At 44.6% G+C, this 14,497-nt stretch overlaps 1 protein-coding gene across 1 annotated transcript in view; it reads right to left on the reverse strand.

The window, feature by feature from the left end:
* GDNF (glial cell derived neurotrophic factor) overlaps positions 1 to 14,497 on the reverse strand; it is a 64,597-nt gene that overhangs the window by 33,455 nt on the left and 16,645 nt on the right. Inside the window, exon 2 of the mRNA XM_069627152.1 lies at positions 7,051 to 7,284. Coding sequence (XP_069483253.1) covers positions 7,051 to 7,258 — 208 coding nt within the window. The 5' untranslated portion in view covers positions 7,259 to 7,284. The remainder of the gene's footprint in view (positions 1 to 7,050; positions 7,285 to 14,497) is intronic.

The raw sequence follows: 14,497 nt of genomic DNA on the forward strand, positions 1-14,497 counted from the left end.
GTTGGACTTGAGAACAGTGACAATGCTCACGACAACCCTACGGCTGTGGACGATGAGGTGATTAGAACTGAGAGTACTCAAGCAGCAATGGGTGGAACCTCTGTTCATGAAGCAAATAGGAAGAAGCAAATAGGGAAATAAAACAAACGAAGACAGGTGTATTTCCAATTTCAGGATATTGCCATATGGGCTTCATATCCGAAGAGAATTTCAATCCAGCCAAAAAGGGAATTCAATATTTAGGTGTGAAGATGTATAGGGATATTAATAGGCTCCTAGAGACGAATATTTGTCTGAAATTAATTGAGATAAGAATCCAATGTAGGAAATGGTCTAGGCTCATCTTGACTTTGTTGGTAAAAGTTGTTGTGATTAAAATGAACCTGTTGACGAAGATCCTTTATCTTTTACGTATGGTCTCACTTCTACTTTCAGCTAAGTTCGAGTGTGAAATTGATAAGACGTTGGAAGAATTTTTGTGGGGGGGAATGAGTCAAACCAAAAGTTCCACTTGTTCTTTTCCAAAGCCCAATTACTAAAGGAGGTTTTGGGTATGCAAAAATTAGATTATATCACAGGGTTTATACGCCTAGATCACTAAATTATTGGCTAAATGTAGTTGTGGCATCGGTTCTGACTTGGGGGAAGATTGAAGCTGCTTTGATTGCACCTATTCCACTAGATTGTATTGTAACTATGGAAAAACGTATGTCTGCTATGACTGCCCTCCCAAAGGTATGTGATAGTTGAATTTAAAAAAGGAAATTTGGAGATGGGGAAAGAGTATCTCTTGTCTACGGAGGCGTCATTATGGAAACATTCTGCTGTGCAAATCAATAATCATATGATCCAAAAGTTAAGTTGGCAGAAGGCAGGCAGGTTGCAAATTTGTCAGGGGCTTTATAAAGACAGCTTGTTAGATTTTGAATTTTTGAGATTTAAATATAAACTAGGCATAGAGAGAAGTGGCTCAATATCAGAAGCTGTGTTTATTATTTATTGTCTACTTTTGAAGTGTTGAATGTGAAGACACATGATTCTCTTGGTTATTATATGCTTATAAAATCATCTTTTATGTCCACCTCTTCGATATATAAAGTGCTCTGTCCTCTACTAATAATAATTCTTGGTCATAATTAATAGGAAGTGGAACTCAATCAGGAAATTGATGTAAGGGATTGGGAAAGGATATGCTCTCATTCTTATTGTGATAATATTGATCTCAATCTCGCTTTACACACCAAAGAGTAATACATCAGTTGTATTGGACACTGAACAGGGTGTTTGCTAGTAAACTCCTATCTTCTGCGGAATGTTGGTACTATAAGGAAGGAACTAGAACCTTCTTTTATATGTTTTGTTATTGTAAGAAGGTTAAACCATTCTGGGGGGTGATTCTACAAAGAGTTTACATGATTTTGGGTCTGCTTTTCCAAGATCTCCGATTGCATGTGTGTTAGGATAGATCTTCCCTCAAAAACAGTATACTTAGATGTTAAAGTGGTGGAAAAGTGTAAGAAAACCACTTGTGAGGACTGCCTGCATGATACGGCTATTTTATATGCCAGAAGGATAATGTCATATCAAAAGAAAGATAACATTGTTGATGTTTTACATGATTTTATAAAATATTAGATGCCATTTATATGGTGATGTTTTCAATTATTGTATGTTTGTTAAACTTCAATAAAAATATGTAACCAAAAAACCTTAGAAGCAAAAACCGAGTATGGATTCTAATTAGAAAAATACAACAGAGCACTTTTATCCAATAATTGCAGGCATGGGTTGTCATACTCTAGAAACTGGTGACTTGAGGAAGTTTCGTCCTTACCAGGAAACCTGACAAACATTTAAAAAAGTCAAGAACAGCAAGAAACTCACACCAAAACTGATTTACAGAATTGTGTCAAAAAGAGACTGATTACATCTGGAAACATGTTTCAGCAAAGGCTGATGAATCCTAGGTTCTTTATTTGTCATTTCAAAATTATAAGCTCAATACAGTCATCAAGTTACACTTACGAGTTGAAACATAAACCAGCCAATTACAATTCTTACTCAACAAGGATATAAGCAGTTTTACCTTGATACTATGAAGGTATATTGCAAAATCATCAACTATAACTTAACCCATTACGAAATTACAATTTACACACAAAGAACAAAAACAAACTAGACAACACACATAACATAAACAAACAAACAGAACAAAACCACTCAAATCACATTTATCATTATTTTAGTTCACACCCCTCGAAACCACACATTCACCCCAATGCAGCCCACGGTTATAGAAGGCTTGGTTCTATTAAACACCAGCAAGGGAAATGTCATCAATGTGTGGAACCATATACAGGTCGCTCACGATTCGTATCTGGACCACATCGAAGACTGACAAGGTTTTGTGTGGTGATGGGCCTGCAATGCAATGGGCATTCTGATCCATAACCCAGCCCCACCCCCAAACCCCACTGGAAATTATACAACCCAATCCTCCATGACATGACCCTCCGCGATGAGATTGCGAAGACCATAAATCATTTATCTGGAAAAATGAAGGGGACTCAGTACCATTAGCGATGCTGAGGGATGCAATGAAGGTTGTCATTCATGTGGAGATGATGGCCCATTCCCTAGCATACTATAAAAGGAGGAAGGCGATGAAAGAGGAGTTGGACTGGGCAGTAGCAGAGGGGGAACAAGCAAATTAATAAAATGGTCCCCAAAAACGCATAGAGCTGTACAAATAAACTTGAAGTGCACCTCAAAGAGGAGGTAGCACAGGCACTACTTCATACAAAGCCGGGATGTTACGCGAAAGGTAATAAACCCAATAAATTACTAGTGAGGAAGTTACAACACATGAAGCATAAAAATGTTATGGTTGGCTTGAGAGACCCCTTGGGTGTGGTACAATATGCGGAAAGCGTCAAACTTCAGGTAGCGGAAAAGCACCTCAGAGAGACCATGACTGCTACAGCTTGCTCGCATACTACACAAGACCAGAGCCCCAGGCCCTGAAGGGTTCACACTGAGGTTTTATAAAATATTCAGGGTCCAACTCCTAAAACCCCTTACTAGAGTATTTACCTCCTTCCAGCAAACGGGGAAGGTGACAGAGATAATGGAAGAGTCGGTGACCATACCAATAACAAAACCAGGCGAAGGCCCCCAGGATTATGCGTTTTATAGGCCAATCTCACTCCTAAACATCGAAGAAAATATCTACTCCAAAATATAGCGAAAAGATTAGTGGAAGTGGTGTCAGGACTCATTGATGCAGACCAAACAGGTTTCATCCAAGGGAGAACTACAACTGATATTATTCCATGAGCGCTTGACCTTGTCGAGATAGCAATGACCGACCATAGTAAAATGGCCCTTCCAACGCTAGATGCTACAAAAGCGTTCAATAAGGTAGACTGGTCCTTCATGGATGTACTTTATCATTGCATATTCCAAAAGCTTGAACTACAAAATACTGAATGTGTGCAGCAATGTTTTGTGCGCTGCACAAGGCACCAACCTATTGGTTAATGGCGTCAATGTGGCGCTCCCTTATGTAACAGCACATATGCACGTTTTGTCTGATGTGTCCAAAGTCCATACAATAGCATACTGGAACGTTTTGTGTACGTGGCTCTGATGAGCAAGCCATACCGTGCCCACACTTTAAACGCATGAAGCAATCAAAGAAGTTGCCTCAAATTGTACATCCACTAGGCCAAACAACCTTTCTACACTGCCACACCATGATTTTCACTAGCTGCAGGCCAGCACTAATAAGGGATGCTAACTTCAGCTCTGTTAGATAAAGCATGGGCCTGCTAGTTATTGCAGAAATAACCCCAGAGGCCGGCGTAATAGTGAGAAGGTAGTTGCTGAGGAACTGTGGACCCTTTACCGCTTGTTTAAAACGCTTCATCAGCTTATTTCTGGTAGGGCTAAAGTTTGTAAGAAGTACAATCTTTTCTGTGTAGCCTTGCTGTGCATTGTTTATTGGGTCTCTCTTCTACGGTATCCTGTCCTTTCTATAGATATAGCATATAGGAACCCGCACTGGTGCTATGTGTTCCCTTTCCCACTCTCATAGAGGTATTTTGAAAGAGTAGAATAAGAGTGTACCAGACGGTCCATCTTGGAATGATAACCTTCCATCAGAAAATAATTCATATGGTTAATCTCGTAATGCCCCTTGCGAAATACAAGTGAGGTGGCACAAACAGAACCCCTGCAACACAGGGCCAGAGGCTAGTGGGCCCTCAGGCCCAGATAGGCTGGTCACACAGCAGTGTGCCATTATGGACAGCATTCAGGCAAGTCCTTCCCTAAGAGCAGGTGACAGAAAAACCATTTACTTGGACAGCAACAGCTGTGTTTTCACATTAGAATTCTTCTGTAAAGTACTTGCATTATAATGTAATGAAACCAGCTTAATTTATATAGCAATTATTTATTCATATTGAGGAGGAGTTTTGTCGCATGACACATAGATGTAGTTTGTGAGTGACATGTGCCAGTCGTGGAGGGGGTAGAGGGGGGCAACGCATTCTGGTGTTTTGCACTGGGCACCAAGTTGGCTAGAAACTGCCCTGCCCGCGCCCCCTTGGCCCCACCCGCACCTCACTTTTCCCTTGCCCACTTACCTTGTGCTGCGTTGTCCCTCGCTGGAGCCGGGAACAGTAGTGTTCCCGGTGCATCTCTATCTAGCGAATGGCCCCCGATCTGTGGCAGGCAAAAATACTAATACCAACAGAACCTTCGGAGGGTGGGCGTTACCAGCTCGGCAATGCCCCCCTCTGCCCCTCCTCGGGCTCTATTGCTTAAGTTTTGCACCTCTCACCTGCCAGGAGAGGGCTACCGCCTTCCCATGCTGGTCATGGGGGCAAAACAGGTGGAAACAGGCAGCTGGCTTCACAACTTAGCGCCAACGGACTGTTAATTGCACATGAAACGGGGAGAGAGAAAGCAGAGTGGGGGGGCGGGGGGTTACAGCCTTATTGCCGTCTATAAAGTGATTAGCTCGCCTGCGTGTCGCGGGGGGGGGGGGGGGGGGAACACGGACATGCCGATTGCAAACAATGTGCGGTCCTTTAAAGTTTGCACACACAAAGAAACGAAACATGAGAACAGCTACACAATCAGACACGCATGTCTAGGCTGGGAGAATGCCTTGCGCATCTCCGAGGGAGGGTCACTGCCCCGAAACATTGTCTTTTTGTGTGGGTTATGTTTCTCTTATTCGTTGTCAATAGCTTCAGTGAACTCCAAAGAACAGTTGGGAATAAAACAACGAGAAACATTTTCCATCACCTCTGTGCTCTTGCTGCAGTTCGTTTGGTGCCTTCGTGGGATAGTGAAAAGGCGTGCGCAGGGGCGGAGTGAGGGGTCGGGGAGGGGGCGGTAATACATGCCAGGGCCTGAAGCGAGTTTGCTGCCCCCACCAATGAGCCTGCGTTAAATGCATGTTCCTGTTTCATCGCATTCCATGAAACCCTACATTTCTCGTGGGCGACATCTCCAGTCTCCTCGAATGAACAGATCGAGGATAAAGGGGTGTGATTTGGGGACTTAGGGAGGGGGAATTAGAAGCAGAGGGCCGTGGGGGGCGGGGTGATGTGTCATTTCAAGATACCTCTAGATGTCCCGTTTCTGAGCTCAAATGAATGGATACATTAAGGAAGTGGAAGGCACTATGAAACGACGACACGCCAACATATTTGGGAGACAGTGAATTAAGTCACTATATTACCAAAGTCGATATTTCTAGGCTTGTCTGAGATATAGCCTTCAGCGAATCAAACTGTTAGCCTACATCATCATACTTAAAGTAATACAACAAAAAAAGGACCGCAAGTGTCCTTACTAATTCGACATTGGTACATCAATTCATCTAATATAAATGTGGGGTCCTTCTTGATATGTAATACCGTGCAAACAACCTAACACGCAAACCTTACCTATAGCAACCCTAATGAAAGTGTAACATAATAAATATTATCAAACATATTAATGTTTTATCACGCGATTAATACTAGAGAACAGTCTCTGCGCGTTGCTTGCAAGATAACCGTGTTGCCTCTGAGCTATCCTCCCAGCCCCATCCTATCCATATCCTTCTACATTTGGGCAGGCGCTATCAGCCCCTTTTTGCCTTCATGTGTATGAGATATAGTCTAAAGGGTATATACATGGGTCTTGATCCCAGCTCCAGCTCTTGAACACCATGTTTGTGATTTTGGGCAAATCACCTTGTCAGCCTTGCCCCGCGTTGTAAATATGTGTAGTGCAAATATATGCTGTCAATGCTATGCCAGGTACATGCCCAAACCCATCTTCCCCATCAGAATCGGGCTTCTGTAGTCCAGTCTCAACCAGACTCCACATTGTCATATGTACAGCAGCACATGCGTGAAATATCCCTCTTTCAATAAATGTTTCTTGTAAAGTGCCACAGGACACTATGGGCCTGATTTACAAAGCCTTTTTCAATGAGGTTTTACCATTCAAGTTTTTATGTAAATTTGGCCCCAGGTCTGTGTTTTTATATATATGTTTAAGGTTACCAGATTACTTACTCCATGGCCAGGGGGATACTGTTTCCACACTTTACTTTTTACATACCAACCTAATGCCTTCTGGGAGTTGTAGCATGTGTCCCCTGAAGTGAGCCATTTGGAGAAAAGTACAACAGAAAGCTATGGACAGGATACCTGAAAGATTTCCAGAATGATATCAAAGTTAAAACATACTTTGAGTTTAGACGCAACCCGTACCATTGCAAACACATGAATTGTTCTATACATGTCAATGTAAAGGACGCAGCCAAAATAAGCATGCGGACTCACCCACACACAAATGCAGGCACATGACTTTAAGGAAGCACACCCAGGAGCTTTGCATAGCATTACTGGCCCGCCTCTGCTCCAGCCTTACTAACCTCTAAGACGAACAGATCTTTCAGAGAATCCTCCCTGTTTCCCAGTAACTTGGCTCAACTCTACTGCCCCCGCTGGCCCCACTATGCAGATTTTAATGGTTTCTTACTGTGGGTTGGAAGAGCCTTGGGCCTCAGGACGGATGGAGGGTCTCGCGGAAGCTTCTGGAACAGCGGGGAGACCTGTTCTTCCTCCTCCTTCTCTGACTCTCGCAGGAACGATGACTTCTTAGCGGCTTCCCAACTTGCTGGCAGCGGAGAGTTGGACACGGAGCTCAGCAGCAACACGCAGACAGCCACGATAGCCCATAACTTCATCTTAGATTAGCTTCCAAGAAAGGGACCTTCACAATGCCAAAAAGAAAGAAAAGAAAACACATTACAAACCCAAATGGAAATTGCTGCAGGTCACAGTCAAGTCAGCATCCAGCTTACTCCCGTCTGCTGCTGATAACTTTTGTACATGTGTAAATACGTGCTGGCCACACAGAGCCTGGGAAATAAGGACCTACTCTGGGTTTTCACTAATGGCCCTGGTGCGGAGAAGGGGGCTGAGCCCACACAGGGCAACAACTATGTAAAAGGGAAAGGCAATGTAGCGCTTTTCTCTTTTAATAATTGTGTGACTTTCTTGCCCCTGGAAAAGGCCAAGTCATTCTTCGGAGGGGAGATTTGGACCATGTCAATTACACACCAGGGACAGGCTTTATACACTTTAACATGTGAAACACCGAGCTGGACGTGTGTTGTAATCAATGATGCTCTTTGGTTTGATCACCAGCCCTCATTTGTTGAGCTTGGGTGTTACACAACCACAAATACAGGCAACGCTGGCAACATGCTTGGAATGCTTTCATCATTATGATTTATCATCATTGGGGTATTTGTTGGGCGCGGCCATAGCTTTGGGAAGCAACGGAGTGCTGTACAATCAAAGGGGGAAGAACACAATGAGGGAAGGAGCAGTGAGCTAACCGGGGAGGGCGAGGGTGGGCAATTGGCAGCAATGGATCTGCAAGCACTGGATACGCAGAAGCACAGTAGAAGTGAGCTGTAACTGGTGATAATAGTGCGTGATCACCAGTGCTGCAAACATTTTCAACAGTTGTGGAGGTTGGATACTGGACATTACCTTACAATATCCATGGGATGTACGGCCAATGCCGGTACTGACTTTAATACCCTGCAATGCACAGGGAGATACGGGTTGTGGCTGATGATAACTTGGTAAGCTCAGCAGGCATCAGAAAAGTACAAACCGTTTGTGGGATCATGCCACTGCCTATATGTGTATAACTATAGGTTATACAGCTAACATGTCTCGAATGATTTACATTTAAAATACACCGTTTGTTGCGTGGGGTGACCGATAGTTTGATAAACAGAGCGGTCTTTAGAGTGTTCTACATATGTGGAGTTGGTATGTAGTTGATAACGCTCACACTGTTCCAATCACTTTACATTCGATGAACCGAGGTGGGTGTAAGTCATGAATAATGATACCATCCTATCATCGACCTTTGTGCAGTCGGGTTACTGTTCTTTGCGTAGCGAGATCACTGGGCCACAGCGCCAACGCGCCATACACACCTTAACATCTGAGACACAGAAGCCAAAAGCGGGTTAACTTTCCACCTTCTGTAAAACCTCCAACATCCTTCCTTTTCCCGAGGAAACCATGCCTCTCTGGCAGCCTCGAACCTCTCTTGGATCCTGTTGTTACAGGAATACCCTCAGCAGACATATATCAGCACACCACTTGCCAACCCTCGCGCTGTCTGTGATGATAGGTTATTTATAACGCACTTAATACCCAGAGGTTTCTAAGGGCGGACCCGGGGATCAAACCTGTGTTGCTCCACGTCGTCTTGCTTCCAAGGTGAGCGTGTTGCCCCTGAGCTATCCTCCCAAGATGAGAGCCCCCTGTTTAAAAAGGCTGTAAACTTGGTGAGGTACCCTACCATTGGTAAGGGCCGGGGCAGATTAGGATTCCATTTGTAGCCCAGGGAAAGTACTGGTGCAACCCAGCTCAGAATCTCAGGACACTGCCCGCTATAGCCTCTGGTCAGTCACTGTGATCTGGATGACCTGTCACGAGATTTGTGACTGGACTTACTATGGAGGGAGCAGAGGAGGTGTCTTGCTGCAAAAGCCATTGCAGTGGCAGTGGAGGAGGGAGGAGAGCTTCCCAAGGCTTTGACACAGCCCTGAGTAAAAAGGGGGCCATGCCTGAAGGCTATTTTGAAACTGGCCTACGGGCATTGGCCTAGCAAGGTTAATTCCCAATCCAGCCAGTAGTAGCCACATTTTGGAATGAAGTTTAGGAGGTTCTTATAAATGACACTCAGGCCCTGAGTGGAGTATTCTGCTCCAACCCAAGGAGGGCAGCTCTCACCGTTTCACACTCAAGTGACAGCTTATTGGAGCTGCAGAGCCCAGGGACGTGCAACATATATAATTGTACACAAGCCGTTATATTGTTGCTATTGATTGATTTGGCAAACATGTGCGTTGTAGTTGAGCTGGTGAATTAGTCTAAAGAGGGTATTCCTTGAACATTTTGTTCATTATCGATAGCTGACAATGTGGTCGGAGGATAGCGCGTGGATTCAAAGGCCCCTGTAGGGATCAGTGTGTAGCTCAATTCACACCTGTGACTCAAGATAGTTACTATTGAGATGGGTGATGCTGAACATAGAAATTACTCCTACGGCCACAGCCCGATAGAGTGCTCCAGACCCTCAAAACCGGTTCGAGGGGCCATAGAGAGCAATGGGTATTCTCTTTCTGAGGAAGTCAATATGTGGCTAAATATTGGGGAAATACTGTAGAGTTTAAAAGGCCTTTTGTTTTTTGTTTTTGGAAAGTTATTCTGTCTTCAGGTTAACACACCCTGGTGCTTTGCTTCTTGGAATTGTTTGCAAGCATCACAACTTGAAACTTATAAATGGCCAATCACTGTGCCACAAGTGCCAGATTTGAAGTAAATTATGTTCTATAGGTTATATGTATATTAGCACACATCATTATGGCACATATTGTGCAAGCACTGACAATCCAGGTTGTGGTGTGCGTTGTAGAAACGACTGACATGTGGTGCGCGCCATTTTGTGTGGTTGCTATTTCTGCACATCTAAACCCGACCATAAGGCCTTTGAGAAACACCCAGATCTTGTTCTTGTTGGCAGTATAAACTCTACTGGGAAGACTTCTCTGAAAAATGGATTCCAAAATCATTGCCGTGTTACTGAGCACAACACGCAGGAAAACACGCCCATTGCAGAGTGCTGTAGGACTGAAACATCCCTCTGGCATCTGGACACCACCTGGATGAAAAGGGAATGTTCCGGCTGTGGGGCGGGGGGCGCGGCTAACATAACCTAGAGGACTACAGCATGCCCTACAGAAATCTGTGTGCAACTGGCTTCCGACTCTTTCCCCCCAATCTTGCAGCCATCACCTCTTTTGTTTTGCTGTAGTCACCCCGAGTGGGACGGGTATGCCTAGCGACCCAACCTACTCTCCACTGATGAGGCCCAACGAGGCCAAAACATGTTTGGGGATGTTTGTTGTCTGGTGCAGAAGGGATGTGACATAGCAGTTCCAGCTGGCCTGTCCCTTTTGGGGTGTGGCCAAGCCTGATTTGCATATGGTGTTTCCCCTTCTGTAATGGCTCTGCAGGGGAAGTAAGATGATCTGAAGGGTTGCTCAGAGCAATGCCAGAGGTTAAGATTAATTCAAAACCTTCCAGCCATCACCTCTTTTGCTTTGGGGTAATATAGTGACAGCACTGCAGTTGTTGCAGCGTGTTGAGACTGCAGCGATAAAGTACTGTATAAAACACAGATATTACATTAGAATAGTTCAGTGAGTTAAGTGCTGACTGCTGAGACTTTAATTCTTCCCTGGTTGCCAAATAAAGCACCATTAAAATGTGAACTGTTAAAGTGCTATGGCACACTCTAGAGTGTGGTAGTGAGTGCTAAATACATCTGAGTTTCAAACCCAGCTTCCAGAATTGACAAGTTGTGTGATCTTGATTAAATCACGTTTACCTACGTCATCAGTTCCCTTATCTGCGACTCTGTGAGTGATAATATTTTAAAAAGAAATCCTGTATTAGGCATTGCGTAAACTTGTTTTTAAGAACGTGTATAACACGATTTGTATGGCAATACAACGTTCGAGGCTCTCAAGCAATGTGCTGCTTTAAACTAGGAGACAGAGCACCTAGGTGCGTGACCCGCCGTTGCTCCCAATAACACGCACACATTCTCCATACTGAGAGGGCAGGCACCTCTGAGCGCGTGTTGATAAGATTTACACCTCACTAATTATTCTTTGAGTGAGGCACGCCGTGGGAGACCCCGCTTTTGTGTCAAGGGCTCTCTTGATCTATAAGGGTCGCATTTCAGGGAAACGAGACCCCTCGCCTCAAGTTACTGCTCGGGCAGTCTGTGAACTGGCGGACGGCGACCACGCAGACTTCGACTTGTTGCCTTCGCTGATGAACCCTTGGCAAGTGCGGCCTGAGGCCTGCGGCCCCCTGGATCCCGCCCGGAAGCCCTACTGGGGCGGCGAGCTTTGTTTACGTAAGTGACTGCGTTCTGTAAACACGAGCACGCCTCGACGTGGCAACTCCAAACTCAGAGCCCTCACGTGTTCGATCCCCGGGTCTGCGCTTAGTAATAAGCACGTGATAAATAACCCATTACAATTACAATCCCAATCCCAGGGGTCCACCTTTTTAGTTTGGGCTCTTAATTGTTTAAGCCGAAACTATTGTAATAGAGTGTAGATGGGACACACAGTTTGAGTATTTGCCCACCCATTGACTGCCCATGCCTTTGCTAATCCCTATGGCTGTTCCCACCCAGTTCCTGCCCAAAATACCTTCCCCAGGGAAAATCATTAAGCTCACTTTAAACAAGCCTTACCATCAAACAGTGCACTTGAAGTCCCTGTCAGTATTTTTTCTAAGCAGTCTTCTGAGAGTTGGAACTGTAAACCAACAACTGATGTAATAAAAATGTCTTAACCAGGTCTGCCTTCAGCCACTCGATTTATAAACACTATGCATGTCCTTCACTGAAGTCCTGTTAAAAACAAGCATTGGCAAAGCCAACGGTTTTGGCTTGTGACAAGTATTCGGCATTTGCCAGACAGTGCTATTAGATGCACAGGTACTAGTACCATGTTGCACCTTATACCATCAATTGCCAGTTCATATCACTACAGCTGTGCCTGGCAAGTGCCTGTCCTATGCCTATACAAAAGCCCACACTGTTGGCATTGCCAATGCTTGTTTAGTAATGTTTTCAATCTCAACAGAACTTGGAACCTCTGTCTCAGGTATATGAGTGCTTTTTGCAAACATACATGTACTGGGAGGCGTGGGGTATTCGATGTGGCCAGTATAGCTTGATGGAGCAATGCAGGGTTTTATGGAGGGTAGAGATTTGCTAAGAATCCGATCATTTTTGTTCAAGTGTAGAAGCTGGGATTAGAAGCCAGCTCGGTAGATTCTGCCTCAGCAGACTTCTATTTTGCACTTATTTGCTTGACAAGTTGAAGTTTGGCTGGCACTAAGAACAGAAGTGCCCGACATAGTGGCAGCGGTCCTTAGGTGCCTTTGGATATTACAATGAATATGTGGGTAGTGTGATGTGGGTTATGGCACTTTTGTAATTGTAATTGGTTATTTATAACGCGCTTAATACCGAGACGTTTCTAAGCGTGGACCCAGGGATCGAACATGCATTGCTCCGTTTCATTTTGCTTCCTGCGTTGCTTTGTGTAGTTTTGCTTCCAAGGCGAGCACGTTGCCCCTGAGTTATCCTCCCGAGACCCAAATTAGGGGGCTGGAGACATTAAAGGGGCACTTATGAACCAGTAACACAGTGACCGACATGGATAAATATATTACGCATGTTGGATGTTGGTCTTGGGCCAATGATTACACAGATACATATTTACAGGAGTTCAGTCTAAGTTCGAGGGAGGCATAGATCTGAGAGATTGGCCTGGATAGCGGGCGTGGGGTGGTGCAGTGAGTAAAAGGGGCCCCTTAGGACTACCAGGTATTTCTTTACATTGATGTTTAATATTAATCTTAATGAATAAGCACTTCTGCACTGCTGCCTTTCACCTCCCTATGGGAAGTGTACATGTTATTGTGCAGGCGCTCTTGTCTGATTAAACTTTTCCCGTCTTATTAAGTAGTGCCTTCATTTAGGCGCACAGAAGCTGTTTGCCACTCCACCTCCTGACCTGTGCTTCTCAAAACCCATGAATAAATACATTTATTGAGAACGCAATATAAGGAAGGAAAGACGTGTGCCCCATCTGGGAATCCACACCTCCAGAGAGCCTCCATGTGGAGCAGTGCAACTCCAGGATCCATGCACACAGAGGAACATCCACTTTTTTGTTTTGTTTCAAAGAATACAGGACACATCTCACAAAAAATCCTATCCTGAAGGCAGGGATGTTCCCAGACAAACAAAGACAGATCTGAAAGAGGTCATTGAATTCAGCACGTTTGCACAATGTGCAGCATACGGGGGCAGTTGACAGCGGTACATAAGAAAAATGAGCCCCTTACTACTACCCAACTTGGATCCTGGGAGTGAGCTGCGGCCCAAATAATCAGGCAACTAAATTCAATCAGAGTAAACATGCAGGACAATCAGCCAAAATTCAAAGCGGCCATATTAGGAACGTTCTGAAACCAAACTTGAAAGCACAGCCCAACCTTAAAGCTTTCTAAACAAACCCTGAAAATGCCCCTATATGGAAGTGTCGCCATGGCATTATTACTGTTGTCCAAGATTGATCCCTCCCCGTCAGTTTTCATGCCTTGATCAAACAAAATGACACCACCTCTCTCCCTGAATAGGAGGGATTGGGCTGCGACGCAGGAGACACACCATGGCTGCCCATCAGCAATTGGACCAATCATGCTCTTATTTACAGATGGGCATTTCGCAAGCATCTTGTCTCCCAAGCTCTGCCTCGGGAGATCTTGCGCTGTGAAGTGGCCCCCAAGCCGGTGACATACCTGCGGGTCACAGAACACCTAAATCACTGAAATGCTCCACCTTGGAGATAACTGTGGGACAAGCAGCCAACCAGAGGTTTGCTGGCGTCAGATGGTTAACTTCCTCCTTTCAAGGCCAAGAAAATGAGTTCCATTGGTAGGCAATGAAAACAATTATTTCAACTCGGCCAAACATGGCAGATTCTGGTCAGCGCCATAAGAACAGTCATTGTTATTATTTCCAATCTGATGTGGCCTGATTAGCAAATCGTTATCCAATGGAAAAAAATGCAATTGAAAAAAGAGTTGTGAATCAGGCCCATTAAAGTTATCATCATTGTCATTGCTGTGGCAGTGGTGGTAGCAATAGGGGTAGTACTGTAAAATCTTTATGGGATTGTTGTACCGCCTTAGCCTAGTAAGAAGACTCATTAAGGGGTATCTGCAATTTCCGCCTGCTGCCCCCATTTGCACTGTCAGTACAGAAGACCATTTCCTCCCCTAGGAGTTCTCCCCTT

The sequence above is a fragment of the Ambystoma mexicanum genome, chromosome 6p (assembly GCF_040938575.1).
Source record: "Ambystoma mexicanum isolate Mex_15411 chromosome 6p, UKY_AmexF1_1, whole genome shotgun sequence".
In the NCBI taxonomy this organism is placed as follows: domain Eukaryota; kingdom Metazoa; phylum Chordata; class Amphibia; order Caudata; family Ambystomatidae; genus Ambystoma; species Ambystoma mexicanum.